The 24,737-nt window shown below is 45.2% G+C and overlaps 1 protein-coding gene across 6 annotated transcripts in view; it reads left to right on the forward strand.

Moving 5' to 3' along the window:
- The window catches only part of CELF2 (CUGBP Elav-like family member 2), a 317,950-nt gene that overhangs the window by 206,196 nt on the left and 87,017 nt on the right, over positions 1 to 24,737 (forward strand). For all 6 annotated transcript variants that reach the window (XM_036264792.1, XM_036264782.1, XM_036264801.1 and 3 more), the window contains exon 3: positions 4,549 to 4,631. In XM_036264792.1, coding sequence (XP_036120685.1) covers positions 4,549 to 4,631 — 83 coding nt within the window. The remainder of the gene's footprint in view (positions 1 to 4,548; positions 4,632 to 24,737) is intronic.

The raw sequence follows: 24,737 nt of genomic DNA on the forward strand, positions 1-24,737 counted from the left end.
TGAAGAGCACCTGTGGACGTTGTAGATGTTTAACCACCCACCTTACGGTGATGTCGGAACTGCTGAAGGAGGGAGTCGGTCCCCAGAATCAGACTGCCGAGCCATCTGGCGTTACAGCTGACCTGGAAACGCGTCCAGTAAATTTCAGACCCGAGTTACAGCTGGTGCAGGGAAATCTCAGAGACAGGTGGTTCCCTTAACAGCTGTACATCCAGTTAGGATAGGCAAGAAGGAAAATTCCATCCTTCCTGCACCTTCATGGGTCTTCTGGGATCTCTAGTAGCTCCCTGACCTTTTTCCATGATAATTACCATGGCAGGGCAAATAATGATATTTCTCCCTTCCTTTGTTGAAATAATCTCTGCGGGTCAATGAATCTAAAATTTTAAGTGAGCGTATTAAGTGATAGATGGGTTAAAAAGACTGGTTTTTAGAGAGTACTCACAGAAACAGGCATCTTGAACACATTCTTATTCTGGAAGTGTATAGACTGAAGCCCCATGGGGGTTGGGGGATAGAACTTGCTGCATTTAAGGGGACTATTTAAATTTACAATTCTGTATTTATCCTGCACATTTTAAGATAACTTAATCAAACACCGTTTTTATTAAGTGGATTGGTATGCATGCTGAATTAAGGGCAAGACATTTTTAGCCCAGGAAAGATAAAGAATAATTTTGACTTTTGACTTTGAAAATTTGTTCTGAATGAAACACTTTGGCTTTATGTTTAAACAGTTTGGGGAGGGGGGGTAAGGAGACCTGGTTTTTATTCACTGATTTAGAAGTAGTGAAACTGAAGTAACTAAGGTACAGAGGAAGTTAGATGTTTTCTCCTGAGTCACTCAGGATCCAAATGTCTGAAACCAAAGGGCAGAGTCTTGGGATGCGAGTCCAAATCATACTGTCTTCCCCAGAACCCACACATTTCATGAGTTGTTCACTGCATGATGGTGCCCAGCTTAGGCTACAAGTAGGGGCAGAAATTCAGCCTGGGCTCTGCTGTCCAAGCCATGAACTATGGAGAGAGGCTGTGCCCGCCTGAAGATGGGGCACCTTTGAAAAGGTGACAAGTGTGCTCGCCAAGCCTGGCGCCCATGGTGCTGAGCTGTTGGGTTGGAGTTCAGTGAGCAGTGAGGGAAGCTATCACCAAGGTTATGCAGGACATGCTCCAATGTATTATAACCAGAACTAGAGCTGATTTTGGCAGCATCTTAAAAGAAAGGGACCTTTATTTAAATTGCCATAAAGTAAGAGTTAAGACCAGTACATAATTTGGAGAGGATCAGTAGTAACGAATGTCTGATTTCACCTTATCAGTTAGACAGGCAGAGAGGACTCCAAATGAAAGTGGAAGAGTTTGAGAGTTAGGGTACCTTCCCATCTCCCCTGCTGTACATTAGACTCCTCTCTTCATTCCTTTCCCCCTCTTCATCACCCTCCCACACGGCTCAGATCTCAGGTTCAGACTTGCCCTGTCTCGAAAACAAACCACCACAAACAATACCTTCCATTCACTAAGAACTTTGTTCAAGAGGAAGGCACTTTAGCTCTGGCTGGTGTGGCTCAGTTGGTTGGGTGTCGTCCCATGCACCAAAAGGTTGCTGGTTCGATCCCTGGTCTGGGCACATGCCCAGGTTGTGGGCCCGATCCCTGGTGAGGGGGCGTGCAGGAGGCAGCCAATCGATGTTTCCCTCTCACATCAATGTTTCTCTCTTTCTCTCTCCAATAAAAAAATATATATTTCTTTAAATAATAAAGAGGAGGAAAACACTTTAGCCAAGTTTATACCAATAAGATGTAAATAGCTAGGAACAATTAAATGTTACCACCCCCGAGGGCACCATATTAATACTTAAATAGGAAATGAACTCTCCCTTCCCAGTGGATTTTAGGCCGTGGGAAATGGTAGGCTCTTCGTTCGGGATTGAAGGCAGGAAAGCTTGCGCCGTTTCTGAGACCGCCGTGTACTGGTCAGGGCTCTCAGGTTGGCCGAGTGTACACGCTCCCCGCAGTGCCCATCACTGTGGCTCCTTGCTGCTTTTATCTTAGCATTGTGTTATTTCTTCATTTCCACTTCCCGTCATTTCATTATTCTTTTCCAGGGGTGGGGAACAGTTTCTTCTGCCGAGGGCCATTTGGATATCTCTAACATCATTCGAGGGCCATACAAAATTATCAACTTAAAAATTAGCCGGCTCTATTTGGTAAGACGTGTGAGATGTCAGCTGGTATTGATGTCTCCAGCCTTATACGGCCCGCAGGCTGGATGTTCCCCACCCGTTAGACCAATCTGAATGCTTCATTCTTAGCTCTGAGTGTGGCCAGACTGACATTTGTTTTTCCTCTTCCCTGGCAAGCAAACTATTGTATAACTTCTACCTCCTCCCTAAATATTTTTTTTTAAGTATCACACCTCCCAAACCCACCTGCTTGAAAGTATCAGATTCTGCTTCTTTGTGAAGCTTTGATTATTGGGGTTTAAGTTCAGATCCTTCCTCACTGTGTCCTTACCTGGCACCCAAACCTGTAAGCCCAGGAGAGGGGACCTACTGAGAGTCTGGTTGTTAAATGCTTTCAGAAAGTAGTGGTTGTGTATTTCTCTGCTCTTCTCTCTATACCATGCCTTGCAAAGTATAGTTGGTATTTTTTTCTTCTTCTTAGAGTGATTATAGTAGGTACGAGAAGCTGGGACTTCAGTTTGCTGTTTTAAATTATTCCTTGATCTACAGCAATCCCTATGACTTTTGTTGGGCTTATGTGATACCAGTGAAGCTAAAACCACTCGTTAATTTGATTAGTTCAGTAAAAAAAAAAAAAAAAAAATCTACCAGCAGGCAGCATGGCTAAAGGAACTATGTTCAGAGAAATCCAGATATCTGAAATGAAAGCTCATATAAAAATGGCCATTCTGCCCATCTGTGGTTCTTTAAAGAAACTTCATAATTTTCAGTTCTCTCTGTCATGCCAATGGTATATTTTAAGGGTTTTCTATCCTTGGATACATGTATTTTTTAAATGCCAAGAAGCTGTGATCATACTTCACTTTGTCCACAAGGTGAGGGTTTTGCGTATTTAATCTCGATAGATTCCAGTGAGATCAAGTATATGACAAGTGTCCAAATTTCTTTCCAAATGAGGAGGTGTCATCTTCGATGCATTTAGGAATGCTATATAAATGGTATTGTACTTTATTTTCCCCTATTCCTTTGAATGAACTTTTTGTTTTTGAAAAATCAGAATATTAACTTCACATTCTCAAGATGGCTAATGGTGCCAACTCCCTGCTCTCCAGCTGTGCCTTGGTGTTTTTTTTTTGCTCTTGGTCTTATTTTCATCATTACCCCAAATAGAACCAATGTTGATGCCTAAATGCTGTGCATTTCTCTCCTGTTACTTGCTGTCCTAGGCGTAGGAGTACCTCTCAAAGCTCTCCTCATCTCTGGCTCCATGCATTACGATCCTTTAGCAAAGTGGGGTAAAATATGTATAATCTGGGTGAATACATCTTTCCACTTGTTTTTTTTCTTAGCCCACCTTACCAAAGACAGCCCAGGTCATAAGCAGCATCTTTTTTCCTTAAACATTTAGTTTTTATCTAGACCCTTTTTGTAAGCCTGGTTGTGTTCAGAAACTACATGCTGATTGTTAACAGATTAACTGATATCTTTATCTGGCTTAACCGGGTATGTTACTCGGTATCGTTAGCTTCCTGTTCTGGGAGTCGACCATCCTTTAGGGCACAGAAGGAATGGTCCCAGGTTTTGACACCATTTCTTTGGTGGATGGCGTTGGTTGTGTGGAGGGTATATGCTAGCCTCTCCTGGAGGGGCATTCAGCCTGGACTCCCATCGGCTCTTGGAAATAAGGAATCAAGAGGTTGCCCATGGATGTGCCTGCCACAGCCATATTTAATACATGGGACAGAGTGTGCAAACATCGTTTGGGCTTGTGCCCACCTGTATTGTAACTTAGTTGCTAACTGGCTAAAATAGTGTCTTTTATTCTGGCAAACAACTATTGAGTATCTCATGTACAGGACTTTGCATTATGTACTATGATGGAGATAAAAAAGAATAGAGCATTATCTCAGCTGTTAAGAAGTTTATAATCCAGTTGTCTAATCCACTGAGTTTAGAAAGTATTTTAAAAGTGTAATGTTCTAGATATCCTGTAAGGAAATTATAGTTAATGTAAGTTTCTGCTGTTGTTGTTGTGATTAAACGCTTCTCTTTATGTGGTTGCTACACCACAAGTCCCATTAACAGCTCACCCCCCACCTCCCACCCTCATTTCTGAAGAGCTGTATTCCAGGTAGCTGGTGCACAGAGTTATGAATTGATCTCCAACACGGGTAAAGCTAATAAATATGATTCAGGATGAAAAGCACTGTGTAAATGCTTGAGATGTTGTTATTACTGTTCTCATGCACTTTATTATTTTCAAATTGTGCATCCTTTTAAGTAGATTATTTGTTCGCCACAGTCTCCATTATATCTAAGCAAAGCATTCACAGAAATTTCTAAAACCTTTTCATTTCTCTCTGTAGGTTGTTGTTTCGTAACATTTTATACAAGAAAAGCTGCACTTGAGGCCCAGAATGCACTGCACAATATTAAAACTTTACCTGGGGTGAGTCGGTTTACTTTTGTACCAAAATCACTTTATTGCTTGAAAATGGTCCTTTCAACGGAAGGTTCTAGTTATGGGCTCTTAGTGCCAAAAATGACTTTGGTCTTTTGAGGAGTGTGTGCTGACCCCTCTGGTTCCCTGCAGCAGCCAGACCAGCTGGCCGGCCCATCAAGAAGCACCGGCATTAATGCCGCAGGAAAGCGCTCTCAAATAGTGTGCCCCCTGGTTAGAAAATCAGAGTGACCCCACTGGGTCACAGCGGCCGCCAAAGAGTATTGGGTGGGCTAGGATTTTAAAAGGGAGGGAAAAAACCAACACACACAAGAGAAGCAAATGGAAAAGGAAAAGCTTTTACTCCCCAGGAGCCCCTTTTCAAATTTAGTCTTTAGATTTCTCTTTTGAAAGGACAAAATGTACCCTTACAGCCATAATATTAAACCTACTAATGGCTTCTAAACAGTCAATGGTGGTTAACAAAGTCAATGTTTTAATGCCCAATTTGTGGCTTCTTGTTGATAGAGGACAGAAACTACAAAGCTTACCCTTTTTTTCCATTTCCTTCCCAGTAATATCTGATGATGAGTACAACTCACTAGAAATGAACTGATATATGTAGCTACTTCATGATAATACATGGTTTCTGGGGCTTGGGGCTGTTTTATGTAGTGCATGCTAGTATGAATTTCCCTGTGCTGTCTGAATGTTTTCCCCATTGACTAGAATATCAGGGACAAGTTGATTGAATATCATAACAATGTGTGTTGGTTATGCAATGAGCCCATGGTGAGCAGTGTATTGGTAATGACGTTACTGAAACCTGGTTTGATAAGAATGGAAGAAAGGTAACGTGATGTCCCTAATGTTTTCAGGGTACGATTCTGTCTTTGTGTCACTTAGCTGTCTCTGTAGATGTACACACATACACGCATTTTATCCCCCATTACACCCAGCAAAGAGAGCATTTGTCTAATTCACCTTAGAGCTATTGAAAATTTTATAATATCGGTAGTGGCAAGATACTCAACAAAAGGTTTTCACAACATTAGCTTCTTAATCACCCAAAAGTAATAACTTGTGAGCCTTGGTCTTGAATTACACCACGTTGGTTTCCCCTTCCCGTGTGAGCCAAGCAAAGGGAAGGTTCGGGTGTGCTGTGTGAGGGTCTCCCTCCCGGTTCAGTTCAACTGCTCCTCCCTGACTCTCGTGAGGGGGATTTGAGTAAGGCAGCTTTTAGTCGTTTGAAGGGACTTTTTTTTTTTTTTTTTTAAGTAGTATTTCAGCTTCATTTTCCATATAAATGGGATTTTCCAATGTGAAGTCTAGGAGGTTGCTGCATTAGGTCATATTATCGAATAACACAAGCAAATCCCTTCTGTGTGTGTTTAAAAAATGTACTTGAAATGATGAATGGTCATTTAGCATTTGGGTATATTAATGCCAAATCACATCCTATTTTAAATTAATGCAAAGCTTGGTTAATTTGTATTTGTCCCCATAGAAGCTCAGTTCCCAACATGCCATCTTCATATGTAAATATGTTCTCAGGAAACCCACAGTTCACCTGGCGACTGAGCTGTGTTGAAAAACACACAAGGGACTGATGAGCATGCTTCTGTTTGGGCATCTTACTCTGACCCTTTTCTTAACAAACAAATAGCATCTCTGTATTAAAAAAAAAAAAAAATGTCACCTATATCTTTTTCTCCTTGAAAATTTTGCAAACAGAAGTCAGGGATGGTGGATTTGGAAGCCCCTATTAAGGACAATGATTCTGGGGTTGGAAACGGTGGTTTGTGGATTGTTTGGGGTTTTCTTTTTATCCAGTTCAATTTCAGATGCCCAATTACTTGAGGCGGGTTAAATGAAAATTTTGAGATGTCGGGTCTGATTTGTAGGCTCATAGCCTTCACAGCACGCGCACCCTGCCGCCGCTCTTGCCATTTCCAATTAGGTAAATGGGAGCAGAGTTCCCCGTCTTGCATTTATGTATAGCTTTATCTGATAAACATCACCCTTAACAGCTACAGGAAAAACATGAAAGTGGTTTCTTCTCAGCCGTGAGCTTCTGGTGGACAGGAAGAAATGGGACCAGACATAAAAGATTAATGCGTATTCTTGGGGAAAAAATATTACAGGATGCCTTGCTGTTTGATTACAAGCCTTGGAATTAGTCAACATTTCCATAATTCTAAACCAATATACACCTGTTTCCCCACTGTGATGTGAAAGCACAACTTAATTTAACAGACACCCTGCTGTGCTCGGTCTCTCATTAAATACCAAGTGAGTACGGTAATTTAAAGTTGTATCACTACTATTTTTACTGGTTGCCTTCATATTATGAAATTAATAAGAAATTAATGATGCACTTTGCCGTATGCCTTTAATATCTTTCTGAATAAAAATAAAAGGGATAAAGAAAAATGCATCACCAACTGACACTCTAAAGCTTTCCCGCTTGTAATCATTTTCCTGCGGATAAAATCCATTAAAAAGGCACTTTCTGCCTTTTTTCATAAAGTGTCCAAAACATTCCATTTAAAACAAGATCAAAGAGTTCTGGGTGTTTGGGGTTTTTTTGTGTGTGTTTCTTTTTTCTGTTTTCTTTTGCAGTTGGTGTTTTGTATCAGATGGAACTTTTATCATGCAACCAGAATTAGGTGTTTAGGGACCGTCTTCCTTTCCTTCCTGAGAGCTTAGTTAGTATGGGAGAGGAATAAAAAGCCAATGGGACTGTGTGTCATGCACTCGACTGTGTCTGCTGTTAGATTTTTATATACAGACAGCCTTCCTCTCGAGCTGTGTGTGGGTGATAGAGAGAGCTCATGGAGGGTGCTGGGCGTGGGGTCCAGGGTTAGGGCCATACTCACTTTCTGAATAAGTCACTAAGAACCCATTTCTCAAGCCTGTCTCTTACCCTGTGACTGAGAAAGACATTGGTTCTTACATCCTCTGAAATGCTCATCATGAACCTTAGACATAGAAGATTAAAAATATGGAATAAATTCAACAGCTCAACCCAGAGACTAAGAAATGGGAGTTGGGGGTTCATTTCCCTGGTTTGATCATGTTCTCTTTCAGAAATGAAAGCTTGAAGTGTAAGCCTTATTTATGACTGATCTTTTACTGGATTAACAATCCGCTAACGATTATTGAGTGCCTACCGTGTACTAAGGGGACTATTCTGATCGATCACACACACACACACACACACACATACACACACTTCCCCTGAATTCCCTAGAGGGTCATGCTTCTGCAGCCTGAAGAGCGTACTGTGTGTGCACAGGCTACCTGATGAGCCATTGACTTCAGTACAGAACTGTGAGACAGACTCTTTCCGCAGCCGAGCCACTTGTGTTCTTGGACCAATTTTGGTTGCCTCTGCTTTGACCATGCCGCATTTGGCTTAGGGATGGATGGCTTCCTTTGTTTAGGGTTTCAGGTAGGCACAACCTAACGGGTAGAATCATGCAATAGAAATGTCATCATCTGCCATTGTATTTCCCAGAGAGAAATCCTTGGAAAGGCAACTTGCAAGATGCATTTTGTTTTCACTGACCTAATTTCGCTTAATTAAAAAATAAAATGAAGGCCTTAATTGAGGCACAGAACAACTACCACGATCTTTGCAATAATCAGATGTCAGGGCCAAATATCCCCGTGCCGGTGATGGCACTGTGCCTATGTCATTCTTTCTTCAAGGTCTTAACACATATTGTCTCTAGCAATCAGGCGTTTTGATTGAAAATCTACAGCGGTATCATTAGAGCATTCACTGTATAAATTAATTTAATTAAGGATGTAATAACAGAGGAATACAGTTTTGAAAAAGCTCTTAAATTTTAACAGCAAGAAGGAATTGGTGGAATCTAAATGTCTTGTAAAATATTAATTGCAAATTTCTTTCAGACAGTTTCTCCGAATATGCCTATGTTCCTTTTTAGAGTCACCAGCAGTTTTATTAAATGCAGTTTGTGTTAAGGAGTTACCGCCCTAAGAGAACATTTGTTTGGAGCGCTCCGTTTTGGAGGTGGCATCCTGGAAGGTGTTTTATAGTCACGCATGCAGTGTGAGCACGGACGGCACATAGATCTGAGGGATAAAAGCAAATGAGCCTGATCCAGTGGGAAGAAGCCGCAAATACAACGGCCTCTTGGGACAAGCGTGCTCACCCACACGAAGTGAATGAGCCCTTCCTGGCTTGCCCTGGAAGAGATCATTTACCTTTACTCCCAGGCGGACTTTAACTCACCTCTCCAGAGAATTGTCCCATGTCTTGCAGGAGGACAGCCTTGCAGGAGGACAGCTTGTCTCTCACTGGGACCAAATTCAATTTGTCCGCCGTAATGCATGTTGAGGTGGTCATTTACTTTGAACCGCCTCTTCTAATTATTAATATGTATTTAATGCCTTTGTTTCTCAGAGTCATGATGGTTATTATTTTATCATTATCATTGTCATCATCATTGCTGTCATAAAACCTCTAAAACCCCATGTCATCATTACGATGGAAGTGTCCCCCCAAAGCATCCTATTCGAATCAAAGCCTGACCAGGTCAAGCTAGAGAAAGTGGTTTCTGAGACGCTTTTTATTTAAAAATGTTATGAAAAACAGCCGAAACATCTATCTGTGCGACCAGGTTTGAGTCCTCAAAATCATGGACCATCCAGAACATCCGTGTATTCATTCAGCCAATATTTATTGAATTTTGATTGTTTGCAAGGCACTGTTCTAGGTACCAGGGAATAGGGTAGCAACCGTGCTCTCTATAACGGAATCACCAAAAAACAAAGTCAGCCACTGTGTCTATACATACATGGTTAGTGCTTAATGAATAGCTCTGGGATGGTTAATGCTGGAATGGGTTAGTCATAAAATATTTCCAGAGGAGTCCAGTTTTATTCCAAAAAATAATAATTCTGACCACAAGAATTCCAAATGCTCCAGAATCGAAGAGGAACGTGGATTTGTTCATACATGTATGTGTATAATGATATAATGGTCCTTACACATGTTTATGGATAGCTCCAAATGCCTGCAGATAAATTAACATCCACACATCTACATGGGGATATCAGTTCAGTCATATAAATACAGGAAGATAGCCCTGGCCGGTTTGGCTCAGCAGTTAGAGCGTTGGCCCGCAGACCAGAGGGTCCCGGGTTCAGTTCCCTCTAAGGACACGTACCTCGGTTGCAGTTTGTCCCCGGCCCTGGTTGGGGTCATGTGGGTGGCAGCCACGCGATGTGTCTCTCTCACATCAATGTTTCTCTCTCTCCCTTCCGCTCTATCTGAAGATAAATGCAAAAACAACAACAACAAAAACAAATACAGGAAGATGTAGCTTAGAACCCCATTTTCTATTGGGCCTGCCAACATGTTCTTAATTACCCTGTAGCCATCATTCTGACTTTAGTCTTCATGAAGTATCTGTTTCTCAGTATGACTCTGTTTGTTTATTTCTGCTTTGAATTAGAATCATGGCTAATTCTAATACATGTGCAAGGTTCTTGAGAACTGCCATCTTAATGATGGTGACCCTGCCTTCCACCTTCTTAACAGAAGGGTTGGGACTATGGAGATAACCATGGAAAGCTTCCTGAGCCCCTGAAGAAAGGTGCCCATAAAGCATTGTGTCTCCCGACAGTGTCTGTAGGCGTGACCTCCCCTGCAGGCGCTGTGGAATGCACCACTCAGAACACCCATTCGGTGTGCCTTCTGCAGATTTACAATGGCAGGATTTGGTCTGGGCTGAAATAATTGGCCTCCTAGTACTACCGAAAGCAACATTTCCCCTGCTGCCTCTGTCATTTTAATATAACACCTAAGTCTCAGAGAAATGCAAGTTAAACAAAAAAGAAGGCCTTTCTTTAGGATGACCATTTACAGGGCTGTGATGGAGAGTGCTGAGGTGTGGCAACAGAGGGGCTCCCTGTGGGGTGCAGAGCCCCTGCCCGCCCCGGAGCCCAAGTGAAGGAGAAAGGCTCCAGGTGGAGAAGCAGCCCCAAATGGGACTCGACCAGGTGACGGGACTGCTGGCCAGCTAGCTCATCAGGTGAGACCCGGGAGAGAAAGTTGGCGGATGGAAGAGACCCTTGGCCTAGGCCCCAGAGATCTGGGAAAGTGTATTTAAAACCTCTTAAAAGGCCGTTGGAAGTTATCTATTTCACCCATGACAGTCCATCAATTCAATCACTCTGAATGGCAGTTATTTATGTATGTCTCTGATTAACTGAATTAAAAAGTAGTTACTTTTAAAACAGGGACTATTCAGTGCAAGGAAATCTATAGGAGAAAATCCATGAGGGCTTCTTGACAGTAAAAGGTGGAATGACCGAGCCACGCAGCCCAGGCAGCACCGGGTTAAACGGAGCAGCTGCACCACTTTTTGGAAACAGCATAGTCTCAGCTACATCCCTGACTGGTAGGACCGTGTGAGGGTTTATGAGAGCACACATGCAAATGACCTGGCAGAGGGGCCTGGCCAGATGTGCAGAATTGCTGGGTCATCGTTGGAGGAGTGGTGCCAGCTGGTCGTTACGTGAGGACGTGGTAGGATGGTACCGGCGGCAGAAGGAAGTAATGGTTCATTTCAGAGAGAGTCCTTTCTTCGTGACACCTCAAGTTTAAATTGGGAATCGTCAGGTTCACTTACGTAGACCTCAGTTCCCAAGAGGTTGATAAGATTGTAAAAGAAGATTGTGGAAGGGAAAAAAAAAAATGTCATGACTATGATAGTCTGTGTGGAACTGCAGAGGAATGGGCCATGACAGTCAAATAAAAGGGGGAAAGGTGGAAATCGAGCTAGAAAACTAAGCTCATCACTTAAAACGATTACTGTTGTGCAGGAAGGAACTTGAACCTTTCACGTGAGTACAGCTCGGGAGACTGTCCCATTGAAGTGGGCTGGCCAGTTCGAGCTCTAGGCCACCAGCCAGTACAGCAGGTCCTCAAAGGATGTCATTTCACTGTAACGGTGATGAGATGCTGTAGAATGTAACTCTTACTTGTATCCATTAGCCTATGGCAAATTGGTTTTGTTATATGTTGTTTCACCGACAGTCATAGAACCCGTTGACGATGTTAAGTGAAGACTTACTGTATATGGATTGAGCCCCAGGGTTCTTCACCACCCATGGAGAAAAGAGCACAGGGGAAGGGAGGCCAGGATCAGAGGGAGTCTAGAGCTCAGCCCCTGGGCCACATCTGGTTGAGTAAAGGGGAAACATACTGGTCACTGGGAAGGAGGGAGGCAGGGAAGGAGCACCAGGTCCTTTGCTTGTTTTAGCCACAGACTGTCCTTGTACACAGGTGCTCATGAAGTCCCACTGGTGTTGACATAAGCTATTGACTTTGTTTCCATAATAAAGCCATGCTTGAGGACCATAGCATTACTGCTGTTGCCACCCACAGGCCACAAGATGAAAGGATAAACAGGAAACAGCACCCGAGGGAGGTCACATACAGGGACACTGTGGCAAACGCTCTCTTGTGCTCTCTCTTGTTCCTGACTGTCATTGCCTCCCCCCAGTACTCAGAGCGCACACGTGCTGGTGTTCTCGCTTCCGTCAGTACTTACAGCGCTTCCAAGTTCGTCCTTTCTCTTCTGCAAAACCAGGTGGTTGGAGTCAGCGACTCTAGAGTCCTTTTCTATGTTCCAGAACTGCTCTTCACCTTCCATGCCCTGCCTACAGGAGTGTCCCATCTAATGTTTTTAAACTCTAGATAGATAGGTGAGTAGATGGAAAGATAAAGATTGGCTGTCCTTGCTTTAGATAGAGGTCAGTCATTTCAGAGGCCTTTGTATAGACAAAGCTGAACCATTCAAGGTTGGACTATCATCTTTTTTTAAAATATGTTTTTTTCCACTGATTTTTTTTTAGAGAGGAAGGGAGAGAGAGAGAAACATCAATGTGAGAGATCCTCTTTTTTTATCCTCACCCGAGGACATTTTTGCATTTATCTTCAGACAGAGTGGGAGGGAGAGAGGGAGAAAGAGAGAAATATCGACGTGAGAGAGACACATAGACTGGCTGCCACCCACCCGACCCCAACCGGGGCCAGGGACAAACTGCAACTGAGGTATGCACCCTGAGCGGAAGCCGTACCCGGGACTCTCCGGTCTGCGGGCCGACGCTCTAACCGCTGAGCCAAACCGGCCAGGGCGAGAGATCCTCATTTTTGAGAGTCTCTGTTGAGAACCAACAAGGAGCTTAGCATTCACCCTTTTTCAGCAGGACACAGAGAGAGGAGAGGGAAGGTGACGCACTCCAAAGTCCGTCTCCTCCTTGCTTGCAGCCTTGGTTTGACGAGTGAGGTCTCAGGACTGTCGGTGGCTTTCTTTCTGTTTGAGTCCTGTCCCCAGTTTCCATGGATCAGTGAGTCACCTGTGTTTGTAAATGGCTTGGTGGTGCTATTTACTTGTTACCCCTTCTAAAAATATTCCAGGTGATGTATTGATGGCATTCGCCTGGTCATACTGAGGGCACCGCGGTGCCCGCAGATTAAATTAACTTCTCTGCCCTCCCCTGGCAAAGCAGACAGAACTGGAATTAGAAGTCACAGCTGCTAACACTCCCCAACAGCCTGGCCTCCTGACAGATGTTGGCATGACATTCACCACATCTCGGGGAGTGGGGAGCACCCCGGGGGGCAGAGGCTCCCATCCTGGTGCTTTGCTAAGTACACCCACCTAGGAGTCAGCTGCCCCCTGCCCCAAGAGTCAGCCCTGACGCCAGGCACGCAGCTGTGCCCGCGCTCTGAAACCACGCTCCCCGGCACAGGTGGAGGTCACCGAAAACGCTGGGTGGGCAAGGTGTTCCGCACAAGGTGACCAGCACCAAGCTGTCGGAGGGGGAGCTCCCATCAAAGGCTGTCTGTCCTGTAAGAAGGCCTGCTTTGCAAAAATGATTACAATGCAGCGCCTTCTTCAGAAGAGTGTAGCTTTACCAACGTCCTCTCATTAACATTCATGTTATTAGGGCGCTTTTCTTTATCGGCATCCACAGGCTTTTGGTCCCAGCACACAACCTGCATTCTGATGTCCTGTTTTCGTTCCTCCCCCACTCAGCTCCTGTCCATAGCGGAAGGGCAGATGGGGGCCAGGCTCACAAACCCTAGGATGTGCCACCTGAAGCACGAAATAGCAGGCCCCCCCTAGAAGGTTGTGGCGTGGACTACGGTGGGGAAAGAACCAGGACTTCCAGCCCACCCTCCATCACCACATCCTGCTGCCCTGAAGAGACCTGGGGCCTGTAGAGGGCCAGTGGGCGGTGAAGTCCGTGTGGTCCTCTAAGGGTCTGAATCCTCTGCTTCTGAAAGCAAGGCACCAGCCTCCGCCCCACCAGCATGGGCGCGGAGAAATTTGCAGCAACCGCAGACAGGAGGCGCACGGTCCCCTCGGCAGCCCCACTCAGCAGCAAAGTCAAGGGCAAGGAGGTAGGGTCAGTGCGGTCCAGGGAGCTCAGCTGTCCCTGCTCTCTCTGCACCATCCAGCCATCTGCTGAGTTCTCCCATGTCAGTCTAGACGCAAGTTGAGATCAAAGGCTGAAGCATGACTGCGATGCTAGGGCAAGTTATGTGGTTAATTGTCCAGTCGCACCAGGAGTCCTTTCATCATCCCCAGGCCACCGCTTCCTACATCCTTATCCTGCACCTGGGACAGGAAGGACCCAGTAAGAGTGACGAGGTTCCCTGGAAACTCACCTTCACCCCTGGGAGATTGAACTGGCTGACTGTGGGACCACAGAGTATATTTTAGTGATAAAATTAAGTGCTGTATTGTACTGGCCCAAACACTCTGTATTCGAGTTTCTTCGGAAGAGCGTATGTTGAACTACAGGCCAGAAAACTGTCAGATGTTTGTATTAAGTGGTAAATGGAGTCCAGCGCACAGCAGATGGATTGTCAGGGAGTCACGGGGATCAGGAGACAGACGATGTATTGCCGTCAGGGCCTGTTAAAGGCTGGCTATAAAGTCAGAACAGTAGTTCTAGAACTCCAGGGGAAGTATGTTTCTTGCACATTTTGGTTTCATAAATGTTTTGTCTATGCGACTGATATTTCTCAGTGGCTTTCAGAACTTAGGTCATTTCAACCAATAACCATACATGTTCAATTAAAGAAGAACAGTAATAGTTAACATTTACTGAGTGCTTACTATGTCTTGGGCATGGTGCCAAGAGCTTCATGTACCCCTGCCCTCATATATATAATAATATACTAAGGAAATAACAAAGGAGTAAGTAATCATTTGTTTTCCCACTCTTGTTGCCTTTTCGACTAGAATTTTGTCGTTCTAAACCCACGAGAGTTCAAGTCGCTATGACTATTAGAGAAAATTTCTCTGATAATCTCTTAAGGCTAATCATTTGTCCTTCTCCAACTAGATACAAGTATAATGCAAAGAGCTGTCGGCCGATTCGGGCCAAATTCACCCTGTCATCCTAATCCATTGATAATATCTTATCTATGATTTACTAATATTTATAAGCTGTCATTTAAATGGGAATGGGAGCTTTAGCCGAGATTTTGACAACGTCTGTCTTATATTTCTTCTACAGTTTATGGAGGCTTTGACTAGAATCACAACTCCTAAAAAAAAAAAAAAAAAATCTCACAAGTAGCACTGAGTCATTTGTTAGAGAATTTCAGTCTCTAAGTTACCTAAATCACTCCTGAGTCTAAGTTGCCCAGATGTAAACCCCTTGGAGTTCACGGACACGAAGTAAATAGTAAGGAGAACGAAAGTAAGAGTCACACGCCTGCAGTCTTGTGGCTGATGTCAGCTGGTTTCTGTTTATCTGAATGTTGTTCTCTGGGTCAGCGGGGAAGAGAGGGCGTATGGAGGAACGTAGACCAGGTCTCAGAGCGCCCACTATAGGAGCTGGCAGTGTGTTTTAGAAACGATACTGTCCATCCCCCTCACTTTACAGATGAAGACGCCCACTCCAGGCAGGTTAGGCTGCAGGTCACCTGGCCCCCCCTGGTGGGGATGGAACTAAAGCTCGTGTTTCCCGACCATGCGCCTGTTGCATTGTTGGACACATCATACCCCACCGTTCTTCCACAGGAGACCCAAACACGTTGTTGTAGAGAATCAGAGACGAGTGCCAGTCTGTCCAGGGCCTTACACTCTGTGATATGAGGGCGGTGGAACAAGGTGAAGTCTTTTCTCATTTCCATTCTCTGAGAAAGACCCAGGGAGACAATAGGAATATTTATCCTGGCCATTTACCTAAAACGACAGATGAACTAGATGAACTGGTAAAGAAAAGGAAGGTGGGCAGCGATGTCCAACCCCACACAACAGAGTCCCTGAGGAGCGTGGGAAGGTACCTGGGCCCCATCCACACCTCAGGCCAAGGCAGTACGAATCTCTCGGCTGGAAACCTGGCGTCAGTATTTTTAAAGTTCCCCAGGTGATCAGGCAGCTGTGAGAACCCCTGTCGGGGGAATGGGGATGACCTTGATTCCTTCTCCCACTGTTCATCGGGGCATAGGGAGATGCTCTTACCTGCTGGTTATCCGCCCACAAGCACAGCATGGCCTTGCTGCTCAAAGTGTGGTCTGGCCCCGCAGTGTTGCATCATCCGGGAATGTGTTAGAAATGCTGACTCCCGGGCCCTGCCCCAGACCTGCCTGAAGCTAGATCCCTGGGAGAGGCGTGTAGACCGTCAAGTTACAGAAGCACTGCTCCGTAGGGAGAGCGAGGACCAGTGCTGTCTTCCGGGGAATCTGTCACAGTTCCCTTTAAGACAGTACTGAGTATGTGTGCATTCACGCCTCCCGCAGCTGTGAGATGGACAGGCACTCTCATCGGAGTGCTCGAGAGGCCAGACCTTCCGGATTTCCTTGTGGATATTCTGAAGGTGCTCTGGGGTAACCTGACCATCTGGGACAGGTAAAGAGGTGAATGGGCATGTGAGGGGGGTCTCCTGTTTGCTAGCATTTTTGTATGGGCAACTGTATTTTTTCATCCCATCCACAGTCTAAGACCTGACGGAAAATCTCCCATGAATGAGAACATATGTAGAATTAATACGTCCCAGTCTGTGAGAGGATGAATGGAATCGGTGCTATTTTAAGCACAGTTTTTCTGGCCAGAATAAGCTCATTCTAAAGCAAGAGGAGCGATTCTCCGTCACCAGAGTTCATCTGTAATACTTGGCAGCCCGTCCCACCTTGCAGAAACAGCAGGTGTGCAGAGTCGCTGCTGCTTCATCATTCCCGGGCCTGAACTTCCTTACCAGGAGGCTGAGTGCCACTTGTCCTGTTTCTCTTGCTGTCCACAGCCTGAGAGCCTGGTGCTGACAAAGAATTTACGGCCACATGAATGCTAGGGTAGAAGGAACGTTCTCCTAGCAAGGGGTGCTTTTTATGCATGTATGTTTCTGCAGCTTGGGAAACTTTAAAGGAATGTCATCTGCCTCCAAATAGTTGTGAGGTATCACCTTGAGTGGGCTCTTGTTTTCCATTCTTACTTCTCGAGGATCTGGAGACATCTTTCCCATTTTGGGTTATTCCTCATCACCTGAAGCACAACCAGCATCCTAGATAGCAGTCTGTAAGCACAGAGTCATTTATTCCGCATGAAACTCACCGTGGCCAGCATCTGCCTGCGCTGCGGCTTTGTGTGTCAAAGCACGGACTGCAGCTTGTTGCCCAAATAAGCCAAATGTGAACAGAGGAGCTGGACAGAAAAGGAAGAGAAGTGGATCTGGACAGCAGAGAGCCCGTACCCAGGGAGAGCAGTCAGTGTGATTCCTGCTGATGGCGTGTTGGACCTGAACAGAAAAGCGGATCCCAGAGGAGTCCGTTGAATGGAAGAAAAAAACTACCCCCCCACACACACACACCCCCTACCCCCCTACCCTCGTGTTTATTTTGCTTCTCATGATCAAATGACTACATCTTGAAAGTCCTGTCAGCGGAGTTTGTACACAGTTCACACCTTTCGTGCTCACATTCCTCTACCCATTTTTATATTTCAGTATCTGATTAGAGCGGAGTTAATAGGATTGGGGTTCAAAAGTAGCTCCTGCCTCTCTCTTCATTACGCATTTTTTGGAGATTGATGAATTCTGTTTTCTCGTCGGTGTTCACTGTGCCTCCGAGTCACGTGGGCCAAGTCCCCTCCCCCTTGGACTTGGGAAGAACTAGAAGGCCGTAACTCCCAGGGCAACAGGATCCACTGGCCACTTGGCACATCAGCTCCTTGGTGCAAATAAGCTCCAGACTCCCAGCCCCGATGACAAACCATGAAGTCTCCTTGTCACTTTGAAAGGAGGGAAAGATGATAAGGATGTTTCCGTCTTTGTGACAGTCTTTGGTCACACATCCTGAGAGACGCTTTGATGACACTGGCCGAGGCGAAGTATGGCACACTGAGGACACACCCTTGTCGTATTTCTGCGGAACTTCTCAGGCAGTACCACTGGCCTTCATGGCTGGGAAGGGCAAACACAAGAACACTGCGTCCGAGTCAGGGATTCCAGGGGAGGCCAGTCTCTCAGTCAGTTTCCAAAATAGCACCCCAAAGTCTCTAATGACCCTTGACCTTCAGTCTCTGACCATATTTGGTGGAACAGATGTCATGGTTCAGATTCCTTGGATGTGTTCATAGGCATTTTATCTCGACTCTCTTCTCTAAGGATGCTGTGCTCCTCAGGCCCTTAGTAACGCAGACATTAACTATTTCCAGTGGTAACTAGGAAAAGCTTTACTGGGAAAGGGAAATTTTAGCTTAGACTTGAACGACATTCTAAATAATGAAAGAGTAAATATACCGGCCGGCTAGGCCCAATATTGATTTGTGAAAGGGGAGGCGGACCTGGCCTAAAGCTTGGAACATTGAAAAGCTGATGGGAGCAGAGCTGAGGGTAGAAGAGAACATGTGCAAACATCTCAAGCTGCCCGTCGACCCACGGACCACGGGGGTGCAGGTTTGATCCCCGGCCCCGGTTGGGGCCGGAGAACTGGCTGCAGACATTGCGGTGCCCCAGCCTCCTGGGTTCACCCTTCCCGCTCAGGCTGTGGGATTTCCTGCGGTCTCCACCGTTAGTTCTCGTGGTTCCCAAAGGCTGCTGATTCCCAGGTCTTGACCTTGAAATCAGACTTTCTTGCTGAGCCCCAGACCTAGGCATCCAATATCTGTTATTGGGACGTTCTAGTCACATAATCCATGGGAAATTCCAGTACTTCATTCTCTTCCCCCACAAACCAGGCCCTCTATAGGTATTGCCTATGTGAGTGGATTGGTGGTCCCACCAAGACAAAAAGCTGAAATTATCCTCTACTTCTCCTCTTCCTGTACCTCTGCTTTCCACAGCCCGTTTCTGATCGTGAGGAAGTCCTGTATTCTACCTTGGTGGCATCTCCAGAATGCTGCCCTCTTTATCAGTTGAGACTTATCAGTTGTCATCACAGCTAATAAAAGCACAGAAGGGATTAGGGAGCTTCTGAGGTTATCCCTATGATGACTGCACTTGTTAGTCCTCCAGATGCTTTCTTCCGTGGATGAGGACGGGTGGAATCACAGTCAGGACACCGAACCTCACGCGTCACTCAGCCCGTACAGCATGGGTGGGGAGCTGCGTCCTGGCCAGTGGCTCGGTGGGTTGGAGCATCGTCCCGTGCACCAAAAGGTTGCAGGTGCAACTCCCAGTCAGGGCACCTGTGGGAGGTAGGCAGTCGACATCTGTCTGTCTCTCTCCCTCTCCCCCTCCCTTGCTCTCTCCCTCTCCCTGAAATTAATAAACATATGCTCAGGTGAGGATTAAAAAAAAAAAAAGTGAGATCTGAACTGTATACTGTGCCCCTTCCCTTTTCTCCATCTTCTAAGACACTCTGCTCCCACGTCCTATTCCAGCCACGGGCACCCCGCGTGTCAGGGCAGACAGAACTGAACGAGCTTCCACGGTCATCCGCCGTAGCACGTGCTGAAGTTCATCCTGCCACCTGCTGTGTTGTATTCCCCGATCCTTTACATCTCGGCCTTTCCCACATCAAGCCCCGCATTCCTTGAGGAGGAGAACAGTCCAAGCGCCCAGCATCGTCTCACCAACGTGCTGCTCAGCGAATGCCTGCTGAGTCCGTGAGCTCGCATGGAGGCTTTCGCTCAGCGACACGCTCTCACTAGGACACATCCGAAGGGTTCTTGACACACCAGTGGAGCAGAAGCGTGAGCGGGGAGGGTGGACTCAACACTTTCATTCTCCGTTGAAACCCTTCTGGGCAGGTAGACCCCTGCCCTACCGTCTAGCAGCGCAAGGTGGGACGTGGGCATGTGTCGTCACAGGCACTTTCTACTCTGACGGTAATCCTTAAATGAATTAAAATAAGCTTATAATCATATATTACTTTACAGTTCACTGTGTACTTTCACATATATTATCTGATTCAATCCAGACAACCATGAAAAGGATCATTTTCTAATAGGGTCCTTGCTGTCAGGGATGGTGGGAGTTTATGCGGCGTAAAGAGGTCAGACGGTGGCTTTGACCGTAGGTACTTGCAGTTGACAAAGCCAAGATTCTCACCCAGACCTTCTGGTTCTAACTGTGATGTTCTTTCCATCTCAAAACGAACGTAAAACAGCTCCAGTTTCCTAAGACCTCCCACCGTACTGCACGCCCACAGAGGGAGGCCACCATCGAAGGAGATGGGCCGTTGCAGACCAAGTGCTGTTAACTTTATTTGTATTTACTTATTTTTTAAATTATTTTCTTTCATTCTTTTTTTAAAATATATTTTTATTGATTTTTTTAGAGAAACATTGATGTGAGATACACTGATCTGCCTCCTGTATGCCCCCTACTGGAGATTGAGCTCACAACCCAGGCGTGTGTCCTGACTGGGAATCAAACCCAGGACCTCTCAGTCCATGGGACCGTTGCTCAATCCACTGAGCCACATGGGCCAGGCATAGTGCTGTCAACTTTATTTCTGTGATATAATGTTTCTCCCATCGTCTTGTCCCATGTGTCCCCTTTGGTAGTTTACCTTTGCCCTTTAAACTTTGGTCGGTGCCATATATTTGAAGGCCCAGGCCTTGAATTTGATCTTCAGAAGACTGTGAGCTTCAGGATAAGGGTATTTATAGAACAATTGAGCTGTCATAATTTCCCTAAGCTCTGCCAGCAATAACTTCCAAAGTTGGTAAACGATCCCTTGCATTAGAGAAGAAGGTGGAAATCAAAATGAGACAGTAAAATTAAAATCAAACTCATAAGGAATTAGCAGCACTGGAGGAGATATCTTCATTTGGCAAAATATCAACCAACGCTTAGTGCTACTGCGGAAGATGAGATGAATAAATATAGCTGCTAAAAACAATATCAGATGTCTTGTTCAGATGTTTAATGGATTTGCATTTTAAACATGGGTAATGCGAAATAGCCCTCAAGGCATTTCATTCAAACTTGCCATCTATTTTTAGTAGGGATTATATATGTATGTGTGTGTGTGTGTGTGTACACACACACACATATATACATACGTATATATATATAACCAGCCTCATTTGTTTTAAAAGAGAGAGAGTGATACTTAATCATTTTTGCTTCAACATGATTAAGAAAGGAATATTACACTAGTTATCTACTTTCATTGACTTAGTACAAATCCCAAAGGCCATGGCAGTAGTTACATAAATAAATGGGAAAAGACTACTGAGTGAAGTATGGTATTTGTGTGTCTGTTGTAAATGAAGTTGTCATTCCTAGGCCAATCAAATCATGCATTTTTTATGAGAGGTTGCAACTTGCAGAGAGATGGAAATGTTAGACACTAATTAATAAACGTGGCTGGCAGAGCAACTCAACTCAGGACCCAGAAGCTAAGCTGTGGAAGAATCATTAGAATAGAGAATCCACTGGAGCACTTTGGTTGATTTGACAAAATGCCTTACCATCCTGTCAGGAGGTTCAAGGTAAAATACAGTTGGCTTAAGTTTTCCAAGTTAGTTTTGAACCAGAGATTTTAAAGATTTGCTTGTTAGAGGGGTTTTCTTGTGGTGGCTGTAGTTTGCCGAACATTTGAAAGGGAACTGGAGATTACTGGATAAAGCCTCGCTAATCTTAACAGAGCAATGAAGCTGCCAAGAGCAGACAGAGGAGCCTGTGTTGCACAGGAAATAACCATCAGTTGGTGTAGGGGGTAGTGTTGTTTTAAGTCATGGAGTTAATGTTTAGTTTAACTTGTACAATTTGTAAATAGTGCAAATGAATTACTGGAAAGCTGTTCAAACCTTACAAAGGAGAAAACCTACATGAATTGAGCTTTGGGGGCTTTTTATGAGTCATATGGGAGATAGGAGGTTGCACCATATGAAATTGTCACTACTGCCCTGGCCGGGTTGCTCAGTGGTTGGAGCATCAGCTTGCAGATCGAAGGGGTCTCGGGTTCAATTCCTGGTCAAGGGCTCGTGCCTGGGTTGCAGGTTCAGTCCCCAGCCCTGGTCAAGGCCATGAGGGAGGCAACCAATGAATGTATCTCTCTCACATCAATGTTTCTCCCTCTCTCCTCCTCCCTCCCTGTCTTCCCCTCCCTCCCTTCCACTCTATCTAAAAATCAATGGTCAAATATCCTCGAGTGAGGATTAACCCCCCAAAAAAGAAAGAAATTGTCACTAGCCAACCACATTGCATCTACAGATGTGCCACTTTCACATGATTCAACCGAATAACTTGACATAGAGGTGCCTCCGTATATCCAGTATACAGTGGGTCTGTTGACAAAGGAAATGTGGGGGAAGGGTCGGTGCCTTCCTGTGGGTGAGCACGTGGCAGAAGCTCCAGTAATGGGGAGTTGTGCAGTTTGACTAGGAGAAAAGAGACCGGTAGAGCCTGAAAAGGTAATTTGGGGGTCAAAGCATGGACCTTCAAAGCCGGGCCAAGGAATTTAGTGTGGCAGGTAACTGCAGGTTTCTGAGCGGGGGAGAGAAATTCCGAGACCTGAGTCTTAGGCAGACTGAAAGGGCAGCAGGCTGTAAGGTGGTGTGGCCGGCGAGGCCCGGAGCTGGCAGGAGGCTCTGCCGGAACCGGAGAGCAGGAATGAAGAGCTAAGGAGAGCAGCTGCAGTGGAAATAGAAAGGAGGACAGGAGAAAAAGAAATGTAATGAAATGAGCTCTAAACTGAGAATTCCAAGAGGAAGAAAAGTAAGCAAATTTAGGGTCAGGCCAGAATGGTATGGCAGAGGTCTGGGAATGCAGACCCAGCAGCTGCTCCCATCCAGAGATGATGCTCCGCAAGCACCGCAGGTGTCCAAGGAGTGACCAAATGCAATTGCAACCTGGGCATGTTCCAGTGTCCAAAGATATTTCCTGTGGGGGTGAGGCACGGTGTGACTGAAGGAGTGTAAGGAAAGAGAATCCCAGGAAGCTGTACCAGGGATTGTCAGTCACTGAGTCAAGCCTGGAAGAAGGCAGAGAGAACCAGGGGAGGGTACAAGCGCCCACTTCGGCTAAGACCCAAGCAGCAGGTTAAGTTCAACAAAACAGTCGTTGCCATACAGTGAAGGCTGACGAGAGGTGCAGTGCCATCCACTCCCCTGGCATGGTTCAACCTGTTCACTGGGCGTAGGGAAGTAGGTGATGGCGAATGACCCGAAAGCAGCTGGTGTTGGGGAAGGAGCCACCCGGAGCCTGGCAGGCTGGGTGCTCATTTATTCTGAGGCCATCTGATCACTGAGCCCAATGCTGGTCATTATGGGAAGAGACCAATGTCAAAAGGACAATTTATTTTTAAGCCAGACTCGTTTGTCTTAAAATATGAGATTATACTAAGTTTGTGGCCTGTAGGATCATAGTATTGGGAATGGAAATGAACTACCAGGTCCTTGAACTACTCCTTTATGGCCAGGCCAGACATTAATATTTCAGTGTGATTTTGCATGGCTCAGTGAGGCAGTGTGTCTCATGTAGCATCTGGGTAACATCTGGAAGAATGACTCTTGGAGCATCCATTGTTGATTTTGGAAGATAGCTTTCACAATGAAAAAGAAATCATGGTTAGAAAGGATATCTGTATATTTCCCAATGAGGGAGAAGGGCAGAATTATTACCTTTCTCTTAATTTTGGCTCATTAATCAGCAGTGATTGTGATCTTCCAACTGTCACACAAAACCGTCACGAGGTCTGCTACTGTTATAGGATTGCCACAGCGGTGATTCTACACCTTTTCCCACAACGAGGCTCTCTGTTTATCTCCATTTCCAAAGTCGTCTTGTACCATCCAGTTTTTTGTTACTAGAACATATCACTGTCAACAGAGGATTCTAGCCAAACCTTGTTACACTCTTTTAGTTTTAACTAGTATTGCTTTGCTTTTCACCAAATTTACTCGGGAGCTCAACTGACTGGATGAATTATTTATTGTATCTCAAAGAGGCAGTGACAGAGAGGGAATAGCTGAAATGTAATGAAAAAAAAAAAAGGGGGGGGGAAGAAAAACCCCACTTTCTGCTCAGAACAACTGTGCTAGACAATAACAACACCCTCCACGGAAGTAGTAGCTAATTAGGTGCCCAGTCTGAATAGAGGGTTAAAAAGTGTCATAGGCTTACCTCTCTCAGTCATAATGCTATGACAGTCCCAGGGAAAATTAAACGAAGGAAGGATTCACGTTGTTCTTGAACAGCAGTGCTTCTGAAAGCATTGTGTTCCCCTTACAACAATTATTTTTCATTCACATGCCTCCTAGCTTGAGCCCATTCATTTTCCTTCTCATTTTAAGAATCAACAAGGCAGAATGGAAGCCGGTGTTATTATTTAGTGTGAAAACAAAGAACCTAATCATAGCTAATGAGTATAATAAATGCCGGGCTGTACCTACCCCTCTTGTCTGTATGCGTTTTATGTACAGAAGGTAATGCAGGCTGAGTAGCTAGGACACCGAGTTACAGATGGGGTTGTGGAATGTTCTTTGACAGCCGATTAGAGTAATCTGTCAGAAATGATGACTTAATCACCATAACAGACTCCAAATTCCCTCATAGAATTCCACCCAGAGTAATCTAATTTTCCTGTAATATTTTGTTGTATTTATTTTATTCTTCGCCAGGACTAAATGTTCTCCCTACTTGCTTCTCCCCCTCTGCCGT

Source organism: Molossus molossus, unplaced genomic scaffold, assembly GCF_014108415.1.
Source record: "Molossus molossus isolate mMolMol1 unplaced genomic scaffold, mMolMol1.p scaffold_m16_p_1, whole genome shotgun sequence".
Lineage (NCBI taxonomy): Eukaryota > Metazoa > Chordata > Mammalia > Chiroptera > Molossidae > Molossus > Molossus molossus.